The 25639-nt window shown below is 38.6% G+C and overlaps 3 protein-coding genes across 5 annotated transcripts in view; 1 reads left to right on the forward strand and 2 right to left on the reverse strand.

The window, feature by feature from the left end:
- Positions 1 to 451: 451 nt before the first annotated feature.
- LOC113466855 (polycystic kidney disease protein 1-like 3) lies at positions 452 to 18682 on the reverse strand. Its single transcript, XM_026822615.1, has 2 exons — positions 17770 to 18682; positions 452 to 652 (listed from the first exon to the last, which is right to left on the reverse strand). The coding sequence occupies exons 1-2, from the start codon at positions 18648 to 18650 to the stop codon at positions 649 to 651; spliced, it is 885 nt and encodes a 294-aa protein (XP_026678416.1). The 5' UTR covers positions 18651 to 18682; the 3' UTR covers positions 452 to 648.
- LOC103507840 (FAD synthase-like) lies at positions 13602 to 23964 on the forward strand. 2 transcript variants are annotated; one of them, XM_008472360.3, is made up of 3 exons: positions 13602 to 13728; positions 16367 to 16491; positions 23765 to 23964. In XM_008472360.3, exons 1-3 carry the CDS (start codon positions 13634 to 13636, stop codon positions 23773 to 23775), a joined length of 231 nt encoding a protein of 76 aa, XP_008470582.1. In that variant the 5' UTR covers positions 13602 to 13633; the 3' UTR covers positions 23776 to 23964. The 2 variants fall into 2 exon arrangements, with proteins under 2 accessions (XP_008470582.1, XP_008470589.1); XM_008472367.3 differs by lacking the exon at positions 23765 to 23964 and adding an exon at positions 23556 to 23741 and having other exon boundaries at positions 16367 to 16467.
- Positions 18384 to 25639, reverse strand: part of LOC103507820 (mediator of RNA polymerase II transcription subunit 31-A) — a 10047-nt gene continuing 2791 nt past the window's right edge. The window contains exons 2-4 of one of the 2 annotated variants that reach the window (XM_017443564.2): positions 25286 to 25500; positions 20150 to 20321; positions 18384 to 18808 (exon numbers count right to left, since the gene is read on the reverse strand). In XM_017443564.2, the coding sequence (XP_017299053.1) occupies positions 18768 to 18808; positions 20150 to 20321; positions 25286 to 25500 (428 nt within the window). In that variant the 3' untranslated portion in view covers positions 18384 to 18767. Of the gene's footprint in view, positions 18809 to 20149; positions 20322 to 25285; positions 25510 to 25639 lie in introns of both variants that reach the window. The other variant, XM_008472343.3, reaches the window with a different exon arrangement.

Raw genomic sequence — 25639 nt, forward strand, 5'->3', positions numbered from 1 at the left:
GTACATATAAGTTTCCATAGAAAGTAATAATAATAAAAAATAAAATAACAATTTTGTACACAAAATATACATTTTAAAGGAATTAAGAATAGTTAAAGAATCCTTTACATGAAATTTTCCAACACCCTGTGTATGAAGAAGAACCATAAGAAGTAAAAAACTTCGTGGTCCCTTGTTGGCCGAAACTCGTAGAAGTAGAATGGGCTATTGGTAACACTACATTCTAAAACAAAAATACCAACATAAGGTTCGCCCCACAGAGATGGATGAGCTTGCTTGTGTCTGAACAATCCTGTTCTATTTTGTTTTGATTCAAGAGTTTGTTCATCCGAAACTAGCGGTAGTTTTTCCAGTCATGTTTCAAGTTTGTTCAAACCAAAGCTGGGCCAGACGATATCTGAATAATTTATTGTCACATCATGGATGTGGACTCTGGTTGGTCTTGAGTAAATTTTATTTTGATTCAAGAGTTTGTTCATCCGAAACTAGCGGTAGTTTTTCCAGTCATGTTTCAAGTCTGTTCAAACCAAAGCTGGGCCAGACGATATCTGAATAATTTATTGTCACATCATGGATGTGGACTCTGGTTGGTCTTGAGTAAATTTTTATTAATTAGATTCATATTAGACACCCAAATTAGATAATGGCTTACCTTATTTTATAGTTGACTAGGGTTCTTAGTTGGGGATTATTATTTACACCGACTCGAGTTTCGCCTCACTCGTAGGCTTTTTCAAGATGACTGAGGTTGGTTTGTTGTTGTTTGCGTAGGTGTTGGGCGTGCATTGTGATCTTGAATCAGCTGTTCAGTAGCATAGACTAGAGATGGAAGAGTGTCTATTATTTTTCTTCTTCTGTCTTATTTTTCTTAACTGTCTTACTGTGTTAGAAGGATTGGGGGTTTAAAACCCTTTGGATGTCCAGATCTATTGTTTATTAATATTTCCAACCATTCATTATTTGAAGATAAAGCACAAACATTGACGGCTCATAGTAAATTTCACACATTTTGTCTTTAGTCCCCTCAGGATCCGAGCTTAGTTGTAATAGTTGTGCAAAATCTGACATTAAACTGTCCAAAGTCCATTCTGTTTATTAAAACCAAAGCATAAAAATGTTAAGTCAAGCCAAATAAAATGTACGAACACAAACCATTAGGGCTTTCAATAAAATAAAAGAAAAAAGAAAAAACTAACAAACAAACAAAGTTGACAGCCTATTTGCGGTCTTCGTGAATCACGATATTGCCACAATATCCACATCAAAAATTAAAGAATTACTTTTTTTTTTGCGATTTCCCAAACAGTGGACCGTGTTTTGTCTGTTATCGGAAAAGAAAAGCGGACTGGAAAATTTGAAAAGAAAGAAAAAAAAAAAATAAAAAGGATTGGGAAACTGAGGAAAGGCAGGGAATTTAGTTTTTAATTTTGATAAATTGATAGACACCCTGGAACATTTCACTAGAAAAATATCTCTTCGCGGCCATTATCATTGGTTTCCCTCCAATTTCTTCCTCGCGGATCGGGCCAAAAGGGGTCCACTTTGAACAGCTCTGTGGCCGATAGAAAAGACACTCCGTGGAAGACGGGAAGAGGAGAAAAAAACGAAATTGGATCAAAATAGAAAACATAAATAAATAAAAATAGAGGGGGAGACAGAAAGAGCGACGGTAGAGTTGTATAAGGGCGAGGAGGAGGGGGACAGCGTCGTTTCTGGCTTGGGCGGCCATTTTAGAAAACAACCTACTCGGCCCCCTTCCTGTTCTCAATATGGTTTCAAGTTTTACCCTTGGAGAAAAAAAAAAAAACAACATAGTTTTGTGTGTTGGAGACGTCGTTATTTTAGGTTTCCTTTATGTGATTATGTGTGTTTCTTGTTTCGTAATGGTCGTCTATCGCTTGCATCATGCTTGTCTGAAAACGCAGTTGCATCCCTGTTATTCCAGTTCCTGCTGGCTTTTCATAGAATCCTGTTTTTATTACTCTGGGTCAAGGAAATATTCTTGAAAAGGCTGACGGTGCCTTTTTTTTCATTGTTAATCCTTTGAGTTGAGCTGGTCTCATGTCTTCTGGGAGCTCTCGCGCGCAAGCTTGCAAGCCTGCTTTTGATGATTCATAGAATCCTGTTTTTATTACTCTGGGTCAAGGAAATATTCTTGAAAAGGCTGACGGTGCCTTTTTTTTTTTCATTGTTAATCCTTTGAGTTGAGCTGGTCTCATGTCTTCTGGGAGCTCTCGCGCGCAAGCTTGCAAGCCTGCTTTTGATGCTTTTCAATTTGATTTATTGCAGCAATATTCGTGAATCACGCGTTTTATTGGTATGAAAAAAAGGGGGTTTTCGACGGCTGTTGTACGTGTTTTGAGTCCCGAATTTGCTTTTTTGTTTTGTTTTCCCTTCTTTGTTTAATTTTTCCCTCCATTTTTTCGACGTTTCCAAAGCTTTCCAATAGTTGTTGGGTTACGGTATGCTTGTGTAGGAATGATTGCATATTGTGAATTACGCGTTTTATTGGTATGAAAAAAAAAGGGGTTTTTCGACGGCTGTTGTACGTGTTTTGAGTCCCGAATTTGCTTTTTTGTTTTGTTTTCCCTTCTTTGTTAATTTTTCCCTCCATTTTTTCGACGTTTCCAAAGCTTTCCAATAGTTGTTGGGTTACGGTATGCTTGTGTAGGAATGATTGCATATATGCTTTCTCTGAAAAGAAAGAATGGAAAGTAAAAATCTACAATTTTTTCTACCATTTCCACTTCCATCTCATGACGACCCTATGTCCACGAGTAGCGTAAGGGCGTCTTTTTGCAAACTAGTATGTAGAGATAGAAAAATTCTTGCCTGAGAATAATGTATTGAGAGATAAATTATTATTTTTGCAATGGTCGTTCCACGCCATGCCATTGGCTCGGAGCTGGCACGCGATGATCCTATTGGTTGACGTGAGATAAGAGTCACCGTTCCCCCTACTTTATTCTCAATGTCTGGGCATGTATTTGCGAATGTTTAACCCATTGGCCTGTGTGTTTTTTATTGCTCTTTCAACTACCATTTTAATACTTTTAATTCTTGCTGTTTCTTTGTTAATTTCTGCATACATTTTTTCTCGATTGGACTTCTTTTCATGTTGACAACCTCTTGATCCCTGGGGTCTTGGATTTTCTTCTTTGACTTGTTGATTTATTTGCTTTCACCTTGTGTCGTTTCGTCGTTTGTTACTCTTTTTTAATGACATTTTTTTTCTTCTTTCTGTACCATTCTTTCTCTGACAGTCGTTTTTTTGCACCAAGATTTCGGCGTCATTATTTAGATTTGTTATTTCGTTTGGCAAGGCGTCCAATTCTTTGTCGCTTTCTTTCGGCGATCTAGCCGTGTTTGGGTGGCCCGAAATTGTCGTCTCAGGTCAACGACCTCCGTTCGTCGTCACTAATCTAATTTATTACATTAGTGAATAGCAGAATAGGCGAGTTTTTTGAAACATTAGAGAGGGAATGATCAGGGACAGCCAAATGATTATGAGATCCAGTTGAAGGTTAAAACCTAGCTGAAAGCGGATCAGAGATAATACTTATCCATGTTTTAACCAATCATCTTTGATGTATTGCGTCTTCCAGTTCTAACCTTCAGAACTCGAAATTCTTCTATTTTGCATATATGTAATACAGATTGGTGTGAAAAGCTTTTTCAATTTTCATGAGCTAGAATATTTACAATTGGTTCTCCAAAGGGTTTTTCTTTTTGAAGAAATTATGAAACTTCCTAGAAGTCACCAAATGACCCGTTTGCAAATATTTGTGAATTACGCGTTTTATTGGTATGAAAAAAGGGGGTTTTCGACGGCTGTTGTACGTGTTTTGAGTCCCGAATTTGCTTTTTTGTTTTCCCTTCTTTGTTAATTTTTCCCTCCATTTTTTCAACGTTTCCAAAGCTTTCCAATATTCCAATAGTTGTTGGGTTACGGTATGCTTGTCTAGGAATGATTGCACATTTTGCTCCTTATTGTGTACTATTTAGGTAAATATCTGTTTTGATCTAAAGATCCATTTACCTTGGTTGTCAGTTTTCCCTCCATATTGTTTTCGGTCTCTTTATTGCATCCAATTTCTGTTCTATTCCAAATTGACTTTAGAGTTTTGGTGCATTTGCAACCGAGTTTAAAATCCATTTCTGGTTCCGGCCATCTATTTTTTACATGTTTTTTTTGGTTTCCCTCCAATTTTTTCTTTGCTCTTATCTGTTCCCTCCAATTTTATCTCGGTTCCTAAAACACTCGATTTGGTTGGATAATCTAGATATCTAGTTTCTAGAGTTGTTTTGAATAGAGTTGGCTCTACAATAAGGTTCCCCTTGAATGGTTGATTTTACAACAAGGTTCATCCGGACCGTGACCATTTCTTTCCCTCTATTTTTATCTTCTACTACTTCTCACTATTTCCTGTTGACATACCTAATAATGTAGTAGTGTGTACAAGATGTAGAAGAACTCACGATATACACTTTATTGCTTTATTCCTCCATTGGATTCGCCCAGAGTGAGGTGACGTCTATTAGGTTGGCGCGCTTCCTTGACTTGAAAACGGCGGATGAAGCTGATGAAAGAAGCTAGGTAACACATAACACAACAACTTTATTCCTTATTAGTTCCCATTATTCCTGACTTGCGATCTTATTTGGAGGCAAAAGGTTATTTGTGGAAAAGCTGTTCACAATTTTTGCGGATACCACAGCCAATGCTCAGAGTGGAAGGGCCAAAATTCGAAAAGGAACCTACTAAGTGTAATTTTGAAAATGAATTAATTTATAATTTACCAAAGAACTTTGGGAAAAGGGACCAGAGAAAAAGTGTGGAATTTTTTTTTCTCTCTTTAAGTCCCATATTCTTTTATCGGTTCTGGCATTTCAAGAAATATCCTTTTCCGAGGAGGATTGGCTATCCAGCCAGGGACGTTGGTTTTCTTCCATAATCCAGACTACGGGGCCGTTGGAATCTTTGATTTTAGAACCAAATGTAAACTTGTAGAGCAATGCAGTTAGTTTTTGAAGCTCTTTGATTTTGGTCAAAGTAAATAATGTAAAATGGTCGAGTTTCCAATGCAGAATTCCCGAATACTGAAGATATGCAATAGAAAATGCCTAGAACTAAATGTAAAATTGTAGGTAGAGCAATGCATTTTGTGGAGCTCTAATGCTCTTTGGTTTTGGTCAAAGTAAATGCAAAGGTTAAGGGTACTTTAAACGCAGTTCTTCCGAATACTGAAGATATGTTGGGCAGTAGAAAATGCCGCGGGCATTAACCTCACCCATTACTGATCTGGGCATCTTCCCAATGTTCAAAACAGAAGACACGAGTTAATTTATTTTTATTATATCTCCGAGACGGCATTTTGGGGTTTCCCTACGTTTTTCTCTGAGCATTGCTCATAATAAAAGCTGAAAACTGTTTGTACTTGGTGGTACACCTTCTGAGTGACATTCGTGGAATACTATTTTGCTGAAGAAACCCTTCATAGGATCCATATCCAGAATCATGTGTAGGTACTTACTCAAAATACTGATGTTTGCTTCATTGGAAAAAGCCTTTGACATCTCTGAAATGTTGGATATAGTGGCAATTTGAGGTTTGTCCACAAAAAATCTTGAGGTCATCCGCAAACGATTGTTTGACGGGTAACTGGAGTGACTCCAGAAAATATAGTACTCCAGTGGAGGCAAGGAAAGTATTGTCCCTGGAGTTGAAATTATTTTCCCTGGAGTTTCAACTGAAGTTACTGACACACATGTGATCATTATACTGTCCCAAATAACGTTGGAGTTTCAAACCAATAGCATCGGGAGCAAGTTCAACACGAATCAAAACAACTTTGATCATGATTCTTATAATTGTTTCAAGCATGAAAATTATAACTGCATATGTTGCTGATGATTTGTATCAGTTTTAACTTGGGACATAACTTAGGTAAACTCCTTATCTGTTTTTAACTGTATTTCACAATAATACTTTTATTAATAAATAAGTTTCATATATTTGTCAAGTGAAAACATAGTACATACCTATCATTCTTTAGGTAATTAGATTAGAAGTCTCTCTCATTTGTCGACTATTGTAAACTTAAATAAACTACCGTTAAGTATGTCCATTGGTCCAATCATCGATAGAAATAGCTGAATTTTTTGACGTGTCTTTCTCTTTCTACCCCGTCTTTTTTTTACAATAATAGATCAGTTGCGCTTACTTGGGTGATGTTTCAAAGTCATAGAGCAGGAAAAATGAGGACCAACGGAATTTTTCTTTGTCTCCTACAACTTCTAGATCCCGAGATAAATCGATTTAAAAAATACCGGTAAATCGTAAACTTTGACGTCACGGCATACGCTCCCGTAGGCGATGACGTCACATCAAATGTCCCGAGCAAAGCTCCCTTGCAGGCAACGCATTAATGTGTTTGTGCGCATACGTTTCTGCGCAGTTCTTTCTGCTCCGCCGCTAGCGTGCTTGCATAGTGGCGCTACCTAGCGGACAAAAATAGCAACTGCGTTAAGTCTGACGTCACAAATCTATGATCCAGTTAATCAATACTCGTATCTGGGTTTTTGAAGATAAAGATGATTTTCCTCTGAACAAAGAAAATTGCAGTAAATTGAGTTTCTAACATGGAGGCAGCAGTGTTTACTCGTTGGGCTGACAAAGAAATTCTTTGTTTTGTATTAAAATTATATGGAAAACACTGACCGAGTTCAAGTCTTTGCAAACAATTAATTTTATTTGATCATTCAATTCTATAACTTGCTGGTTTTCTGGCAATTTTAACAGTGAAGATTTTATGAAGTAGCTGTGATTCTTCTGTCACTTGTTGGTTTTCTGGCACTAACACGCCACGGTGCTTTGACGATACTCCACTAAACCGTATGGGTGGAAGTTGTTAAAAAAATACATGTCATTATCAGAAGAATTGATTGATATGCTGAGTTAAGCTGCCTCACATGTGGATATCATGATGACAATTCAATATCCAAGAAGTTGTGCTGAACTTATTTTGCATCCTCTGGGAAACCCTATCAAATTCTGATTATTATTTAAACTCTATTGGTTTCAATTCAATGTAGGTTTGTAGGTATATAAATACAAAAAATTACAAACAAAGGGCGAAAAGATTGCCTGGGGCAATCTCTACCATTCAACCCTGATACAAAAAAAATATGTAGGAGTATCATCTTCCTGAACGACTAGATTTCCCTTAAATCCTTCGCTTTATGACGGAAAACTGACCCATGTTTGAAGACCCCTGGGCACAATATCAAAGGAAGGTTAAAAGTTAAAGGTGTGTTTCTTTTTGCAATGTGCATGGCGCCATGATGATTTCGCAGAAGCATGAAAGCAAAACTACCAGTATGTGAATCTCTCAGGCTTTTCCCCACTAATTTCATATTTTCTAATGAGAAAACTAATAATACTCGAGCATGTACCTAATGAGATGCTGTTGGAGTTGTCTTTATTTGAAAAGTACCTTCCTTTCATTACTCTCTGTTAGACATCTTTGGTTCATTAATTTTAGAATTTCTTTGGCAGTCCAACGTGTTAAGAACGTGATTTACTGTAATTGTCATTGTTCAGCAGTTCAGTAGAAAATTGTCTTTGTCTTCTAAAACCCAGGTATTAATTAACTTAATACCCAGCTCATGATCAGAACCAAAATCAGAGCCTGGTAGAAAATTTTGAAATTAACCAATTAGATCTCTCATCCAAACTTGAACCGAGTTGAATACATATCATGGGATGTGATTATGTCCCATTGTCTAAGGAGAGGAATAAATATCGCGGCGGCGTGGCCACAACTGAGAACCAAACTTGGCTACAGAACTTCACCATGTCACCAACAACAGAGTAAGCGGCAACCATGGGACACCAAAACCATACACGTTCAACCTCGAATGACCATACTATCACCAAAGATTACTAAATTACTATGGTAGAATGGTACTAAGAGACCTTATTATTCCCCTTAAAAGAACACTAGTATACTCAGAGGGATGCCAAGATTTTTTAAAAAGTTTGTTAAATGTAAAGACAATGAATGACAATCCCATGAGACATAGAACTTTAAAATGAAGTCTTAATTCAACCTTTAACGAACCAAATAAAGGCCTTGAGTGCCACGACTTAAAGAAGGAGTCATTAATAAAAGTTATGTACAAAGGCCAAATAGGACCGAAAAACAGGATGTCCACAAAGAGGAACGTTTTCCCAGGGGAATAATATTCGTGGGATAATTTTATTGAGACTAAACCACAAAAGAGGACAAAGACCTACGTTAAAACTATAACATTCGTAGGGAATAAAGACTTTTCAAAGATGAGAATGTACCGGGCACACTGGACTTGTATGGGTTAACATCGAACATAATCACTTCATATTACCAAAAAGACGTTAAATCGTTGAAAATCACTTCGAGAACAATGTTTGATTTTTTAATGCTACTTCTTGGAATTTGGATCTAATTTGTTACCTGCTTTACATTCTTTCAGTCTCTTCGGACACCGTTTTGTACGAGTCTCTTCGCTTCCATTCAAAATGTTCAGCAAAATTGAAAGAAATTGTTTATAAATGTTAATGATGGTGGCATTGAAATGGTTGGATAACTGCAAGAGCTCCGTTTTTCTTGATGACACAACAAGTAATTTCAAATTAAAATAAAATTTCGATTAACTAAACAAGTGTCGTGAATTCATGGTTATTAACTCGAGTGGCATGTATCATTTCTAGGGATGTCGTTTACAATAACGGCATCCAACAAAATCACCTTCAGGACTTCCAAGTCGGAAATACGTCAAAAGCCCTGTTACTGCTGGAGATCCGACCCCACTAAATAATATTTGAAGAAGAAAAAGACAGGAAATAAAAGTCAAACCATTAAAAAAGAGAAAAACAAGACAATTGAGATTCGATTTTCATCAAAGAAAAATTGGTGAGCTTTCGACAATATCTTTCTTGGTGAGCTTTCGACAATATCTAAGTGAAATATATAGGGTAGTGGATACTGAAGAGGATCTTGATGGGAAGAGAAGAAAGAGTGTACTTTTCGGATAATTCCAGGAAATACCTACATAATACTTTTGTGTTAATACAATGTGCGGCGGAATTTCATCCAAAGTAACCGTTTGATAAAATGAAATGACCTTGAAACTCCAGGGAAAATAATTTCAACTCCAGGGACAATACTTTCCTTGCCTCCACTGGAGTACTATATTTTCTGGAGTCACTCCAGTTACCCGTCAACAGGATGTCCACAAAGAGGAACGTTTTCCCAGGGGAATAATATTCGTGGGATAATTTTATTGAGACTCAACCACAAAAGAGGACAAAGACCTACGTTAAAACTATAACATTCGTAGGGAATAAAGACTTTTCAAAGATGAGAATGCACCGGGCACACCGGACTTGTATGGGCTAACATCGAACATAATCACTTCATATTACCAAAAAGACGTTAAATCGTTGAAAATCACTTGGAGAACAATGTTTGATTTTTTAATGCTACTTCTTGGAATTTGGATCTAATTTGTTACCTGCTTTACATTCTTTCAGTTTCTTCGGACACCGTTTTGTACGAGTCTCTTCGCTTCCATTCAAAATGTTCTACCATGGTTTAGTGGAAGTACATGGCCGATTTCAGGTCACTTAAGCTCATTTAAAGATGTACGATGGAGGACTTTTTAGTCTCATTCTGGCAGGATAAGCAAGGTATATTCAATTCTACAATCTCCTCTGGAGCCACAAAAACAGACCAGACCGGCTACTTTGGGAACGGCTGTCTCGGATGTCTGATAATTTATTTTTTTAATTCCTACAAACTACAAAAATACCATTTCTTCTAATGTCTACATATTTATTTCTTTAATGTTACATTTCGGCCTCGGAAAGTCGTTGACACCTCTTAGTTTTCGTTGACGTAAAAAGATGTCACAGGGGGGCCCGCAATGCCCCCTTTTTTTCTTCTGTCTCGGAGATATAATAAAAATAAATTAACTCGTGTCTTCTGTTTTGAACATTGGGAAGATGCCCAGATCAGTAATGGGTGAGGTTAATGCCCGCGGCGCAGGGGGGCCCGCAATGCCCCCTTTTTTTCTTCTGTCTCGGAGTTATAATAAAAATAAATTAACTCGTGTCTTCTGTTTTGAACATTGGGAAGATGCCCAGATCAGTAATGGGTGAGGTTAATGCCCGCGGCTGTTGGCATAATGGGACTTTTCAGTCTCAGCCGAAAGTATAAAGAAGGTATATTAAATAAATACCATGTCTCACAGCAATTCATAGGAGGCATATTGGAAAAAAAATCGGAGATAATACCACAAAAAAAAGAGCTGGGACTTTAAAAACTTATAACTTTTGGTACAAAAACTACCTAGTTGATGCAAACTCAAGAAAACATAAATAATAACTATGTTTGTAAATGCACCTTATTCATCTTCATTTTGTGACTTTTCAACACAAAAGACCATTTAACATGGACCTTTGCATTGGTTGTACTCCTTCATTATAATATAAGCTACTTTATTAAAATAAACGTATACATGAAAAATGCATTTCCCACACAATGTAAGAGCATTCTCTCTAGCTCTATGTCTCCCTATATTAGTTAATTGCCGTGCACATAACTTACGTTGGGAACTTGAATGGCGCCAAAGGAGCGTTGCCTATTGATAGTCAACAGTTATGTGATGCCTTTTTGGCAAGTGTTTTGTGTGTAATACAGGGTGGGATGAAAAAACAGTGAATATAGTATTGAAAAAAAGGGAACAAGCCAGTTAGAGCACATTGCTGACTTATAACTCTATAAACTGGAAATCTATGGATGGACGAAATGGGCAAACGGGTCATTTGGTGACTTCTGGAAGTTTCATAATTTCTTCAAAAAGAAAAACCCTTTGGAGAACCAATTGTAAATATTCTAGATCAAGAAAATTGGAAAAGCTTTTCACGCCAATCTGTATTACATATATGCAAAATAGAAGAATTTCGAGTTCTGAAGGTTAGAACTGGAAGACGCAATACATGAAAGATGATTGGTTAAAACATGGATAAGTATTATCTCTGATCCGCTTTCAGCTAGGTTTTAACCTTCAACTGGATCTCATAATCATTTGGCTGTCCCTGATCATTCCCTCTCTAATGTTTCAAAAAACTCGCCTATTCTGCTATTCACTAATGTAATAAATTAGATTAGTGACGACGAACGGAGGTCGTTGACCTGGGACGACGATTTCGGGCCACCCAAACACGGCCAGATCGCCGAAAAAAAGCGACAAAGAATTGGACGCCTTGCCAAACGAAATAACAAATATAAATAATGACGCCGAAATCATGGTGCAAAAAAAACGACTGTCAGAGAAAGAATGGTACAGAAAGAAGAAAAAAAATGTCATTGAAAAAGATGTTACTCTAACGACGAAACGACACAAGGTGAAAGCAAATAAATCAACAAGTCAAAGAAGAAAATCCAAGACCCCAGGGATCAAGAGGTTGTCAACAGATGTAAATGGGGTGTCCACGGTACAGAGACTGTTGGATGCAACAAGGTGACTCGCGCAGAGAGATGTCACAATGTTGTAGGAACTCTACACACTAAGTACTTTTATGTAGTTTTTATTGAATTAAGGATCACATTTATGCAACACTTCAGCGTTTGTGGGGCTCAAAACAAAAAAAAAAACATGGCGATCAGGGCTTTGCTTTAAACTTTAAAGTTGTTCCAAGATAGTCAACTGTTGCTTAACTCCACAAAAAGCCCTCCTGAGGCTTAGGTGTGAGGGCAAACAGCCCTAAAGAATGGGTTGAGCTTCTACGAACCTAGTCAACTGTTACCCTTCCTAACCTTCCTTGGTCCACAATTTTAATTGGTAATCAACCAAGGCCACTCAAATCAATCAAGACACAAATTTCTCAGTCATGTGAGCAAATAACACCTACTTTCACGATGTAAATGGGGTGTGAAAGAAAATAAGGCCACGGTACAGAGACTGTTGAATGCAACAAGGTGACTCGCGCAGAGGGATGTCACAATGTTGTAGGAACTCTACACACTTTAAGTACTTTTATGTAGTTTTTATTGAATTAAGGATCACATTTATGCAACACTTCAGCGTTTGTGGGGCTCAAAACGAAAAAACATGGCGATCAGGGCTTTGTTTTAACTTTAAAGTTGTTCCAAGATAGTCAACTGTTGCTTAACTCCACAAAAAGCCCACCTGAGGCTTATGTGTGGGGGCAAACAGCCCTAAAGAATGGTTTAAGCTTCTACGAACCTAGTCAACTGTTAACTGTTACCCTTCCTAACCTTCCTTGGTCCAATTTTAATTGGTAATCAACCAAGGCCACTCAAATCAATCAAGACACAAATTTCTCAGTCATGTGAGCAAATAACACCTACTTTCACGTCTGCAACCCGCCCAGTTACATAACCAGAAACCAGACCAAAAACCTGATGCTACTGCCTCTTACGAGGAAAATTTATATGGATTTTCTTCAAGATTTTCGAGTGCCAAATTAATTCGCACCTACAGGGTTACTTATTTCATGACGATATTTTCATAATTTTTGATGGATCAATTAACCCAGTTACATAACCAGAAACCAGACCAAAAACCTGATGCTACTGCCTCTTACGAGGAAAACAGTGACAAATCTGATTCGAGAGAGTGCGTATCGTGAAATTAACTTGTTTATCTAACAAATTATCACGCAACGTAAAACTTCGATCGAATTTATTTTCAAATTAATTTTGATAGGTTTCAATACCTGCGTCTATGAGTGAGGGAGGATATCGAGCATATTGTAATGGAGTGTCGAAAGTACGAGAAGCCTCAAAGGGAAAAACTTTTTCGTGCCATGGAGCCTTTGGTTGAACACCCTTTTTCATTCGGAACCATTTTATTAACGGACAAAACCTACGGTCACCTTTTTCATTTTTTCGTTAAATGTGATATAGTTATATAATATGAAAAAGCTTTAAATGCTAATCTTTAAAAAAACACATCCACTCTGGCTGTATGGTGGAGGCTTGGTGCCGGGCCAATGCCAAAAAAAAAAAAAAAAAAAAAAAAAAAAAAAAAAAAAAAAAAAAAAAAAAAAAAAAAAAAAAAAAAAAAAAAAAATAAAAAAAAAAAAAAAAAAAACAGAACATCTTTCTCACAGGAGTATGACACTACGTTTGTCTGTTTGCTTCGCGATTTCTCCCGAATAGTTTGTCCGAATTGAATGAGAATTTGGCAAACATGTGGAAGATCTACAGGACATTTGCTTGTTAGAATTATCTATTTTCTATCTTGAATATTTTAATAAATAATTTTCCCATTTCGATGTTTCACTTTGCAGTGATCTGAACTTCAAGAAGGATGACATTGTGATTCTGCGGAGGAAGATTGATAACAACTGGTTCTATTTCGCGGATGATATAATTCTGACAATATGCTGAAGACAGGTCTGGAATTTAGACTCGAAACGTGTTAATCCGATTTTTCGATCGGACTAAAACATTTAGATCACGTGAATTTGTATTTGTATAAAACAAATCTCCGATAAAACTAGGAACTCACTTCGTTTTATCTGTTCCCTCTACAGAAAACTGACAATGGTTGGCCGGAGATCATGCGTGTCAATCCAATGCTAGACTGGAGCTACAAGAACGTTTGGAGAACGATACGAGAATTCAATATCCCTTACTGTACTCTCTATGATCAGGGGTAAGATAGACTAGTATTACTTTCTATTACTACAGTATAGCGAGCTATACTAGTAATGAAAGTATTGTTTTTTTAGTATTATTATTTTAGCATCATTCAATAGGATAAGGAAAGTCGTGTGATGTTCACACCAGATTTTTTTAGACTTCGGGAATGAAGGGACTTTTCCATCCCAATCTGATAGTATAAACAGGGTCTATTCTATTCCACTTATTCTATACTTAGAATCGGGCTTCAAACTGGTAATTATGCAGAAGTCACGTCCGTGGAAAAGAAAAGCTCCTTTTTGTGTTCAACCTAACCCTATAATAACAAACAACATTTCTTTCGGGCATGAGGTCGCGCTTCGCGCTCCCTTGGCTTCGCCCCTGAAAACTAATATCGTCCCTGAGTCTTGTCTCGAAGAAATGAAAACTGAAAACTAAAAGCGAGAGCAAAATATTAAACGTAGGAAAAGTTTTGCTGGCCTCAAACTGTGTTCCCTGTGTATTCCTTATGGGGAGACTAAAAAACGTCAATATCTCGGAACGGTTTGGAATTTCGGGGGTTTTCGATTTTTCCCAGTATGTACAAAAAATAAGGAATCCAATGGTGAAAACCGCAATATCTCGGGAACGGTTTGGAATTTCGGGGGTTTTCCGATTTTTCCCAGTACCTAAAAAAAATAAGGAATCAAATGGTGAAAACCGCATCTTCCTAGCTCATCTAGAAGTGGGTTAGAATTAGTATGAGTGAGTGAGTGAGTGAGTGAGTTCCTAGCACGTCTAGAAGTGGGTTAGAATTTGTATACGTGAGTCAGTCAGTGAGTCAGTTACACAAGGGGCTGTATATATTTAGGATAAATCATTGAGTAAAATAATAATAATAAAGAAGTTTATTTTTTAACACATTAGTAATACACTTTTCTTTTCAATACACTTTATTCTCTCTCATGAACAATTATTAAAGAGAATAATATAAAATATTTATTTATTTATTTTCTTGTACACAGAACAAAATAATGTATAGTACAACGTTAGAGTATAAAATATAAAAACATAGTACAACGGTACCTAGAATATAAAAAAGAAAAATATATAGTACCTAACTACTTAAGAATAGAGGAAGAAGTTAATGGTTGGCCAATGTGTTTGAATAATGAGGATGACCATTATGACCAATTTTTGTAATAGATTCCAAATTTCCCAAATTTTATATTGTTTATTCCAGGCAAGTACATTCTAAGTGAGAACAAATTCCACACGTACGCCCTCTATCTGAGCGTGGACGAAGTTCTCATTGTCGACTCCCTCAACGAATGCGTCAATCGGCACCACTCGGTAATCTTCGGCTCCTATCCTCTCCGGTACAAAACGAAGATCACGCTCGAAGCCCGAAGCGAGGCGGAAATGAACGACGCGAGATCGTGTCTCGTCGGGACACTGGCGCCGTATGTGGACGTGTATGGAACTATTATGAACAATGAGAGTTTGGCGTTCGCCCAGCATAGCTTGCAGGTAATTGAATAGAATATCAAATCATGAAAAACCAACCTCAATGGTGTAGTGGTTAGCACGGTGGACTCTGGATCTGGAGGTTGGTGGTCGTCGTTGTTGTTGTTGTTGTTGTTGTTGTTGTTGTTGTTGTTGTTGTTGTTGTTGTTGTTGTTGTTGTTGTCTTGCAGGTATGTAATTGAATAGAATATCAAATCATGAAAAACCAACCTCAATGGTGTAGTGGTTAGCACGGTGGACTCTGGATCTGGAGGTTGGTGGTTCGAGTCCAAGTCATAAAATTTAGGGTAGTGTACAACATTTGCGACAAGCATGTATGCTTAACACAATTAAAATTCTTATCTAATCATTCATGATTAGATAAAGCAAAGCTTTTTCACAACTTTTGTGGATATCAGAGCATTACAAGCTTTTTCACAACTTTTGTGGATATCAGAGCATTTTTGTGGATATCAGAGCATCCTTTACAATCAATTTCCATATTTCAATAATCTTTTTAGATTTTTTTTTTTTTTTTTTTTTAATTTTTTCGTTGTTGTCGTTGTTGTCGTTGTTGTTGTTGTTGTTGTTGTTGGTGTCGTTGTTGTTGGTGTTGTTGTGGTTGTTGTTGTTGTTGTTGTTCTTGTTACTTGTTTTGTTGTTCTTGTTACTTGTTTTGTTGTTCGTGTTGTTTTTGGAGGAAATTTCGGTGCGGCGATAGCAAGAAACAGAAAAGTTTGATACCCATTCGGGCACGGAGGTTGTCAATGCTCTAATAAAAAGAAAACGTTCTTTCTCATCCTTCTACTTATCATTTATTTATTTCAACGGGTTACTTTCTGGTGTTCTCGTGTTGACCCAGCACCTAAATGGGAAGTATTGTGTCTCTTCTCGCTCATCTGATGAGAGGCAAACTACGGGATGGGCATGCTACGACACAGACCACAAGCGTCTAATGTAGCAGTTGTTTCATCGCTACGAAATAAAAACGTGGTGAAACACTCATCTTTTAAAACAACTATTTACGGAAAATGGTACGAGATTTTTCCACCTGGAATCTGACACCTTTTATGACACAAAAATTCTCACTCTCCAGTCAGACTTGCACAAATTTTGTTCAATCAGATGAAAACTAAACAACATTTCTTTCTCGTCCATCATTTCAGCTACTCGTCTCTGGGCAGTGTACACAACACCACTCGTAATCCGGCACTGGTTCAAGTACGTACGGACGGTACAGAGATTTATTTACCGCCCGATAGTTTACATGATGACCTGTGTGAGAGAAAAGGCCGCCACTGATGGAAACTAGGCTCTCGAGACCCTGTTAGGCCACCACTGATCACTAAGCCAAGCGCTTAGTGAAATGGAACCAAGATGTAGAAAGTATTTTGGAAATATGTAGCTGTTAAACAGTGCCTTTAGATTTAAATGTTAATGTTATTTTAAGTCCTTTTATCCTAAATATATACAGCCCCTTGTGTAACTGACTGACTGACTGACTGACTCACGTATACAAATTCTAACCCACTTCACTCATCTTTGAAAACAACTATTTACGGAAAATGGTACGTGATTTTTCCACCTGGAATCTGACACTTTGTATGACACGAAAATTCTCACTCTCCAGTCAGACTTGCACAAATTTTGTTCAATCAGATGTTGATGCTTCAGGGTGTGTTTATGAACAGGGCTGAGATGAGCTCGGACGACGTGAGATAGCTGTCCCGGCGGCAATTTTTAAAAAATTAGTCTTTTTTTTCAGATTTAGGAGCAATTTTGCACTGAAATTACATTTCTTTCAAAAAACACTAGATTTTGACCTCAAATCACTAAATCACTAGATTTGCCAAGAATTCACTAAATTTAGTGAAAAATCACTAAGTCTGGAGACACTTATGTAACGGGCTAGGATGAGCTCGGACGACGTGAGATAGCTGTCCCGGCGGCAATTTTTAAAATTCATTTTATATTTATTTTTGTTGCGATTTCAAGCAGGCTCCGATAAAAACGATTTAAGTATAAATTCTGGGGCACCCTGTATAGAGAGTAATACATAGAATTTTGCGATTTCAAGCAGGCTCCGATAAAAACGATTTAAGTATAAATTCTGGGGCACCCTGTATAGAGAGTAATACATAGAATTACAAATTACAAGAATTACAAAAAATCTATTCTGTTCTAAATGGGGCAAAATCGTTGTGATAATAATACAATTGTTTAATTATTTATGCTTAGATTATTTTAATTTGATCAAATAGTATTCTGTTCTAAATGGGGCAAAATCGTTGTGATAATAATACAATTGTTTAATTATTTATGCTTAGATTATTTTAATTTGATCAAATATTACTCCTCTGTTTCAGATTCTAATCTTCAATGTTCAGTGTGCTGGGAGCAGTTCACACTGGATGAGGCTGTGCGTAAGCTCCCCTGTGATCACTTCTATCACACCCCGTGTATTGAGCCATGGCTGCAACTGCATGGCACATGTCCTATCTGCCGACAAACCCTACACAGTGAGTCTGCAGAGAGTCTGGGTCCTGCAGGAGCAGGAGAGTAAATTTACTGTTCATGTTGAACATTAGGACTGGCTGGAATGTCGACTCTATCCAGAGCAACATGACAACGCCGCAACTCACACGGTTCAACCAATAACTTCTCACAAGATACTCCATTATCATTATCAACCACACTACAACTCTCAACATCCGAGTCCGCAGTCCGCGGCGAACCAGTGCCAAGTCCCGGCGGAGCGGTCGCATTCCCGGAACCAGTGACAAGAGTCGGCGCAGTGGTTGCATTCCCGGAACCAATAACAAGTCCTGGCGGAGTGGTCGCATTCCCGGAACCTGTAACAAGTCCCGGCGGAGTTGTCGCATTCCCGGAACCAATAACAAGTCCCGGCGGAGTGGTCGCATTCCCAGAACCTGTGACAAGTCCCGGCGGAGTGGTCGCATTCCCGGAACCAGTGACAAGTCCCGGAAGAGCGGTCACATTCCCGGAACCAGTTACAAGTCCCGGCGGAGCAGTCGCATTCCCGGAACCAGTGACAAGTCCTGGGGGAGCAGTTGCATTCCCGGAACCAGTGACAAGTCCCGGAAGAGCGGTCACATTCCCGGAACCATTGACAAGTCCCGGCGGAGCGGTCGCATTCCCGGAACAAGTGACAAGTCCCGGTGGAGCGGTCGCATTCCCGGAAGTGGTAGTGACAGTATCCAGGGCGAGCTCTAGCTTGGGTGGAGATGAACATTGGAGACACATGTCATGCATCTCATCATCCCCTCCACCCACTGCTAACTCTAGCCGAGGTGGTGACATGTCGCTCATCTCTAGCATTGTCTCCGTGTTGGTTGCTTCTAGCTCACTGCCCATGGCTGGCTGAGGTGTCAATACAGAAGCACGATCGTCCAGTTTTATCCCGGCGGTTCCAGTTGGGCCGCTTTCCATCACCCCGGTTTGTTGTCATGGAGATTCAGGACATTCGAGGGTGAGCTCGTTGTAAGGAGGCAGTTGATAGGGGGACCCCACAACACTGTCCAAACTTCCTCCGGCCTGGGCTGGATGTCATTGGGACTCAGATTTGATCGTCGTTCCATTGTTGGCGCCTGTAACAAAACCAACACCAATATTAATATTGATAGATTCTTTTGTAATTTATTGATTTATTATTATTTTTTAAAAAAAGATGAGTGTTTCACCGCCGTTTTTATTTCGTAGCAATGAAACAACTACTACATTAGACGCATGTGGTCTGTGTCGTAGCATGCCCATGCCCACCCCGTAGTATGCCTCTCATCAGATTTATTTAATTTATTTACAGATGGGCGAGAAGAGACACAATACTTCCCATTTAGGTGCAGGGTCAACACAAAAAAACACCAGAATGTAACCCGTTCAAATATTTGCAATCGAAAAACGAGTACAAATTTGTAAGGCCGACCATACACTATCAGGTCGCCTGTCAGTTTTGACCTGTCATTTCTGGCATGAAGCCTGATGAGCACACAAATTGCATGAAGATTTCATCAGTTATCAGTTTACCATGGATCCTCCTGGTGATGATTTGCTTTTGCTGTCTGTATTTATTTTAATTACTGTGAATCGTACAAATAAGCGGAGAAAACGCAAGCAATGGTGCAAAGAATGGTTGCACAGGAGAAATAAATATAATCATACAAATCTTGTTAAGGAACTAACATATGAACCAACTGATTTCCACAATTACTTGCGTATGAAAGAGTCAGTGTACAACCAGTTATTGTCACTTGTATCTCCTTTGATTACGAAGAAAGATACACATTTGAGGACAGCTATATCCCCACACGAGAGGCTGACAGCCACTTTGAGATTCTTAGCATCCGACCAATCCTATGAGTGTCTCAAATATTCCACTAGGATTCCACACAAAACTGAGACCTGATGAAACCGCCATAAACTGTGCATTCTGACTTCATGTCATGACAGAACTTATCGAATTTTCATCATGTCTCAGGTCGCCTGACATGCCACCTGACAAACTAGTTTTTACTGCCACACACTTCATTCCAGACATGACAGGTCGGACCTGACAGGCGACCTGATAGTGTATGGCCGGCCTAATAATTTAAAATATTTAAATGTTTGGGTTTCAATGTTCATGCTAAGTGCACACGAAGCTGCATGCACTCCGAACTCCAAGCACAAAGCTAAAAAAACTTCGACCAGGCGGGGAATCAAACTTGGGACCTCCAGCGTGCAAGCCTAGTGTGATACCCACTCGGCCACGGAGGTTGCTTTTATGAGGCTGCATGCACTCCGAACTCCAAGCACAAAGCTAAAAACACTTCGACCAGGCGGGGAATCAAACTTGGGACCTCCAGCGTGCAAGCCTAGTGTGATACCCACTCGGCCACGGAGGTTGCTTTTATGAATTGAATGTTTTGAAGGATGATTGTATATGTTCTCACCATTTCCATTGTTCTGTAAGCTATCCCTGCCGACACCGCTGATGTTATTCTGTGCAGCTTCATTGAGTAGCTTGGTTCTCTTCCTTGTATAATGCTGCCACAATAGAACCTGCTGATCATCAATGAACTTGGCACACTGGGAATTGACAATCTCGCGCCGAAAATGTTCGTACTGGAAATAGAAAAAAGAAAAACCATTTACAAAAAAATCTGGAAGTATTACTATTATTAGCACCTAAAACTACACGGATCTGATAAGGCACGCCCCTTGTTCAGAGTGAACAATCTCGATCTGGAAGTATTACTATTATTAGCACCTAAAACTACACGGATCTGATAAGGCACGCCCCTTGTTCAGAGTGAACAATCTCGTGCTTCTCGTACTTACCACCACTTGAAAATACGAATCTACGAAGAAATTGGGATTTTCGCTGACTTCTTTTTATTTCTGAAAAACTGGCAATTTTTATCTCAAAAGTGCCACGTCCGAGGTTTGAAATTCGAACCTAGATTTTGCCATCAGCAGTGAATTGTCCATGGGCCCTATCTTATCCCTAGACACAAACGAAAATTTTAAGCTGTTCAAAAGTTACAAGGGGTTCACTGGAACTTTTGTGCCAAGGTGTCTAGGTAACTGGTTGCTGTTTGCTGATACATACATATACTTCGGAGCATTGAACCTTTGGCTCTACGTGGTGGTTTGGGAGCAGTAGACCTTTGACCTCACACGTGTTGTAGTTTGTTGGGGGTGGCGGGGAATGCAGGGATATGTAAAATTAAACTGCAAAAAAATGTTTGGGAACTGCTGGCTTAGAGGATAGCATGCTGGGTTGCTGTATGAGGGTGTGTTTATGTACCGGGTTGAGATAGGCCATTCCCGTCCTTTCTTGGCGTGTGGAAAATGATGTGGTAACTTAACACAGCCTTCATGAGCGTGTAAAGTTGGCGGGAAATTCAAAATTTCATTTTTTTTTCCCCCGCAACTTGTACAATCTGAATTCATTTTTTACTTTTTATCTCGAGTTTGCACGTTTATATTATACTTTTCATTTACATTAGATATTACAAAATTTTTTTTTTCCCACAACTTGTACAATCTGAATTCATTTTTTACTTTTTATCTCGAGTTTGCACGTTTATATTATACTTTTCATTTACATTAGATATTACAAACAAGCAAATTACAAAGCAAACAAAAATAAATATAAAATAAATTTTAAACATTGCCGTTGGGACAGAGGGTTAGAAAAAATACCCAACACTCCCACGCTATCCTTGCTTAAGTTACCACTCCAATGCAAAATTGTAGAAACAATATCCTATCTCACCTCGTCCGAGCTCATCTCAACCCGGTACAAAACCACAGCCACAAACCTCTTTTTTTTTAAGAGGTTTGACAGAGGGAACCGTAACTGCTATGGTCTTATCGTCCTGAAATCGAAGAGAGAAGGAAGACAGGATAGGAGAAAGCCAGCCGTTCCGAGAACGAACATTATCCCATCAGGATAAAATCCGCCCCGGGCGGGAATCGAACCCGCGGCCTAGCACTTACAAGGCAGACGCACTACCATCATAGCAACTAGGCTGGCAACCTATATTTTTAAAAGGTCTAAAATTTGTCTTTTTTAGGTAAATTTTCTCTTTTTTCTACGACTTCTATGCATTTAGATTCTGAGATATACCTAAATCGATCCCCCACAAAACATAAATATGAAAAAGTAAAAAAAGGCCAAGTTCCTATCCAAAAGTGTAGACCTATAAAAGTGGTGAGATCAGAATATTAAGGCCAAGACTGCATTCCCAGTTTTTCGTGTCTGCTGAAAATGCTGGATCTCAATTGCTTCAACGTTCTCTCAAATTTAACTTTGCAATGTTTTCCTTCTATTATTATTTTTATGTTAATGCCGGATAATACCTACCGAATGGGTACCTATTTTTTTTTACATTTGTGGTTTTGTGGGGGAGCTCACTCCTTTTTTCTAAGTGTGTATTTACACATGATTATTATGTACAGATCTCCTTATTACCTACCCAGCTATACATATGAGAGCTTTTGAATTTTTCCGTGAGTTGTTGTTGTTCTTGGTGGGGAAATACCCATCTTATCGATACCTAACTAATCCTAAAGTCAGTAAAAAAGCGGTCGAAATACTGTTAACTCAGTTAACTGTAAAAATACGGTAGAACACCACCAACCGTTGTTCCGATCATAGCGTATAGAAGAGAAGTGTGGAACCCCCCCCCCCCCCCACCCCACCCGAGGGCACAAGGGGAAAAGGACGAGATTTTTCCAGGAACACGAAAATGGTGGTGCAAATTTCGTCCAGAAAACCATAAAGTCAAAAATCCAAAAAAACTGGTTTTTGGGGGATTTTTTTCACATTTTCTCACACAAATGGGCTCTGATCTTGAAATTTGTCGCGACGACCTATGAACTCAAAGCGAGAAAGTTTTGGATAACACTTCAGTCGATCATTTAAGACCGGTTTTAGCGTCACCTATGTTAAGCTACGCCGAGGAAGGCCAATAAATGGATGGGTGACTTAAACATTATATTGGCAATAAAGGGAGAACGGGCTCTAGTCGTGATTTTAAATCATTACCTACATGAAAGCAAAATCAAATCAAGAATAATAATAAACTGAATATTAAATAAAATAGGTAAGTACATAAATACTGATTTTCTTTAACCAAGATCGAAAAATTCCCGGAGGGACGGGCCCCGCTTGTTTCTACCCCTTCCGATAAAGCTAGAACTTTGGAATTTCGCAGGTATAATAAGGAAGTATAGGTTAACATATGGTCCAAATTTTGTGATCTACCCCTTCCGATAAAGCTAGAACTTTGGAATTTCGCAGGTATAATAAGGAAGTATAGGTTAACATATGGTCCAAATTTTGTGAGATTGACGGAGTTATGATAGGGGTAAAAATGCGTCGAAATGTTTCATGTAATATACACACTGGCGTGCTCAGGCCGGAACTTGGCCTGCCGTGCGCCTAGATATGTAGCAGCAAACATGTGTCAGTAGATTCCGTCTCCTGATGGCTAAACATGAGGTACACGTGTTCAAACTGATAAGAGTTTGATGAACATATTTGGAGCAGAAGTATGTACATAATATATGTGCTTTTACCTACATTTTTTTTTTTTTTTTTTTTTTTTTTTTTTTTAATCACTAGATCGGGACGATGCTCGACGAGTTTTGGTTTCTGCGCATGACACACATTAGGGAGATTTCGCATCGAATCCTGATCCCCATAACGCAACCCATGTTGGCGCCATCTTGTTTACATCATGTTTATATTCCCATAAACCCCGCCCCAGCTATACAGGGTGTCCCGCGAACGACTGTACAACGCTTGAGGGTTGATGCAGGACCTAAAGGGCTACCAGAAAAAGCTACATGATGATCTGTGTGAGAGAAAAGGCCGCCACTGATTAAAACTAGGCTCTCGAGACCCTGTTAGGCCACCACTGATGCCAAAGCCAAGCGCTTAGTGAAATGGTACCAAGATGTAGAAAGTATTTTGGAAATATGTAGCTGTTAAACAGTGCCTTTAGATTTAAATGTTAATGTTATTTTAAATCCTTTTATCCTGTGTGAGAGAAAAGGCCGCCACTGATTAAAACTAGGCTCTCGAGACCCTGTTAGGCCACCACTGATCACTTATGGCGCGACCAGGCAGCTCGGCAGCGCTGCCGGGTCGCGCTGCCGGGCAGCTAGGATCGGAACGCCACCTTAAGCCAGCGCTTAGTGAAATGGTACCAAGATGTAGAAAGTATTTTGGAAATATGTAGCTGTTAAACAGTGCCTTTGGATTTAAATGTTAATGTTATTTTAAGTCCTTTTATAAAAATAAATATTATTTAAGTTTAAAAAACATTTAAGCTGAGGTCTTATTTTGGTCCTTTTATAAGCACGAGTATTTAAATAAATATTATTTAAGTTTAAAAAACATTTAAGCTGAGGTCTTATTTTGTTATTTTCATTCTCTTTTAGTGCATCCTTAGCGTAAATAAGCTGTACTCGATCATACTAAATGAAGTATGATTAGGATGAATTTTCTGCTTTAACAAAATAATACTATTAATAATTACCTACCTACATTACAGGTGAATGCTATTATCCAGATGGTCACCCATCCAGATACTAACCACACAAAAACGTTACTTAACTTTAGTGTTCTCATGGACTGGTGTTCTAGTGTTCTAAACGTGCTATCGCCGCTGGCTTGGCCAACAGGGAATGACATTTCACCCCGAACATTTGAAAGTTCCCGCCAATAGTTTTTTAGGGTTGCCAGATCATTTTCAGCCCAAAACGGGACAAGCGACCTAAAACGTAAAAAAAACGGGATTTTGGATGAAAATATGGGACAACCTAACCCTATAATCCTTCTTGCGTTTAACCTATCCCTATAATAACACTGGTCACTGCTCATTTGTGCCAGTTCCTTTGGTAGCAATATTCAGTTCCCGCCAATAGTTTTTGGCTCCACTTTTTATCTGCTCACCACTAGTCGTCCACTGTTTCAGACCTCCTTGAACTAAGCGATGGCTGTTGTTGAGAAATTGAATCGTGTGAACCGGGCCTTTAAATACGGCCCATTGGAGTGAGTCGACTCGCGGCAAAATGCGGGAAATTTTGAACCACTGTTTTCGACCTCCTTGAACTAAGCGATGGCTGTGTTCACGGATCTAGCACAGGGGAGCGTGTTGAGGACGAGATTTTTCGAGGAAAATCCCATGACAACAGTAGGGGGATGGGATTTTACTTTTCATAAAACGTCCCTTTCCCACCATAAATTCTTTGTTTATTTTTGACTTGTAATAGGTAATTTTTATAAATTTTATTTTCTGTTTCTCAAGACCTCACAACTTTTGAAGAATTTGAAGTAAAATTTCGTTTTTCGTAGGTACTTTATTACAAACAAGCAAATTACAAAGCAAACAAAAATAAATATAAAATAAATTTTAAACATTGCCGTTGGGACAGAGGGTTAGAAAAAATACCCAACACTCCCACGCTATCCTTGCTTAAGTTACCACTCCAATGCAAAACTGTAGAAACAATATCTAGTACATACAACACAAACAATGTTGAGCACAGCTTCCCTGAAAACATGTACCTACCTGGAGCAAATCAAGAAAGTAGAGACACATTGGATATTTGAGGTACTTGGCATACTGAGGCTCCTTCCAGTACAGCAGATATTTCAGATAGTTGACAAATGCTTCGTCTTTCAGATAGCCACGCTGAGCGAGGAAGTTGAGATAGTTTGGATTAGCCAGACATTGAATAAACTCAAGCTCAATTTGAAATCGGAGTCGCTGTTGATCTTCCGTTTCTGGACCACCTCAACATAAGAAATTCATTTCATGTTACAATTATTACATTTTTTTTCCTTTACTTGGATTTTTTTTTGAACAAATTTTATCTGTTGAGGATAAAATCCACACAAGGCAGGAATCAAACCCATGACCTAG

Source organism: Diaphorina citri, unplaced genomic scaffold, assembly GCF_000475195.1.
Source record: "Diaphorina citri unplaced genomic scaffold, Diaci psyllid genome assembly version 1.1 scaffold18, whole genome shotgun sequence".
NCBI classification, from domain to species: domain Eukaryota; kingdom Metazoa; phylum Arthropoda; class Insecta; order Hemiptera; family Psyllidae; genus Diaphorina; species Diaphorina citri.

Excerpts from the sequence above, each read along its gene's own strand:
- LOC113466855 (XM_026822615.1), bottom strand. The coding sequence starts at position 18,650 with ATGGAAAGCGGCCCAACTGGAACCGCCGGGATAAAACTGGACGATCGT.
- LOC103507840 (XM_008472360.3), top strand. The coding sequence starts at position 13,634 with ATGCGTGTCAATCCAATGCTAGACTGGAGCTACAAGAACGTTTGGAGA. Across the intron at positions 13,729-16,366 it reads TGTACTCTCTATGATCAGGG|CTACTCGTCTCTGGGCAGTG; the intron begins GTAAGATAGACT and ends CCATCATTTCAG.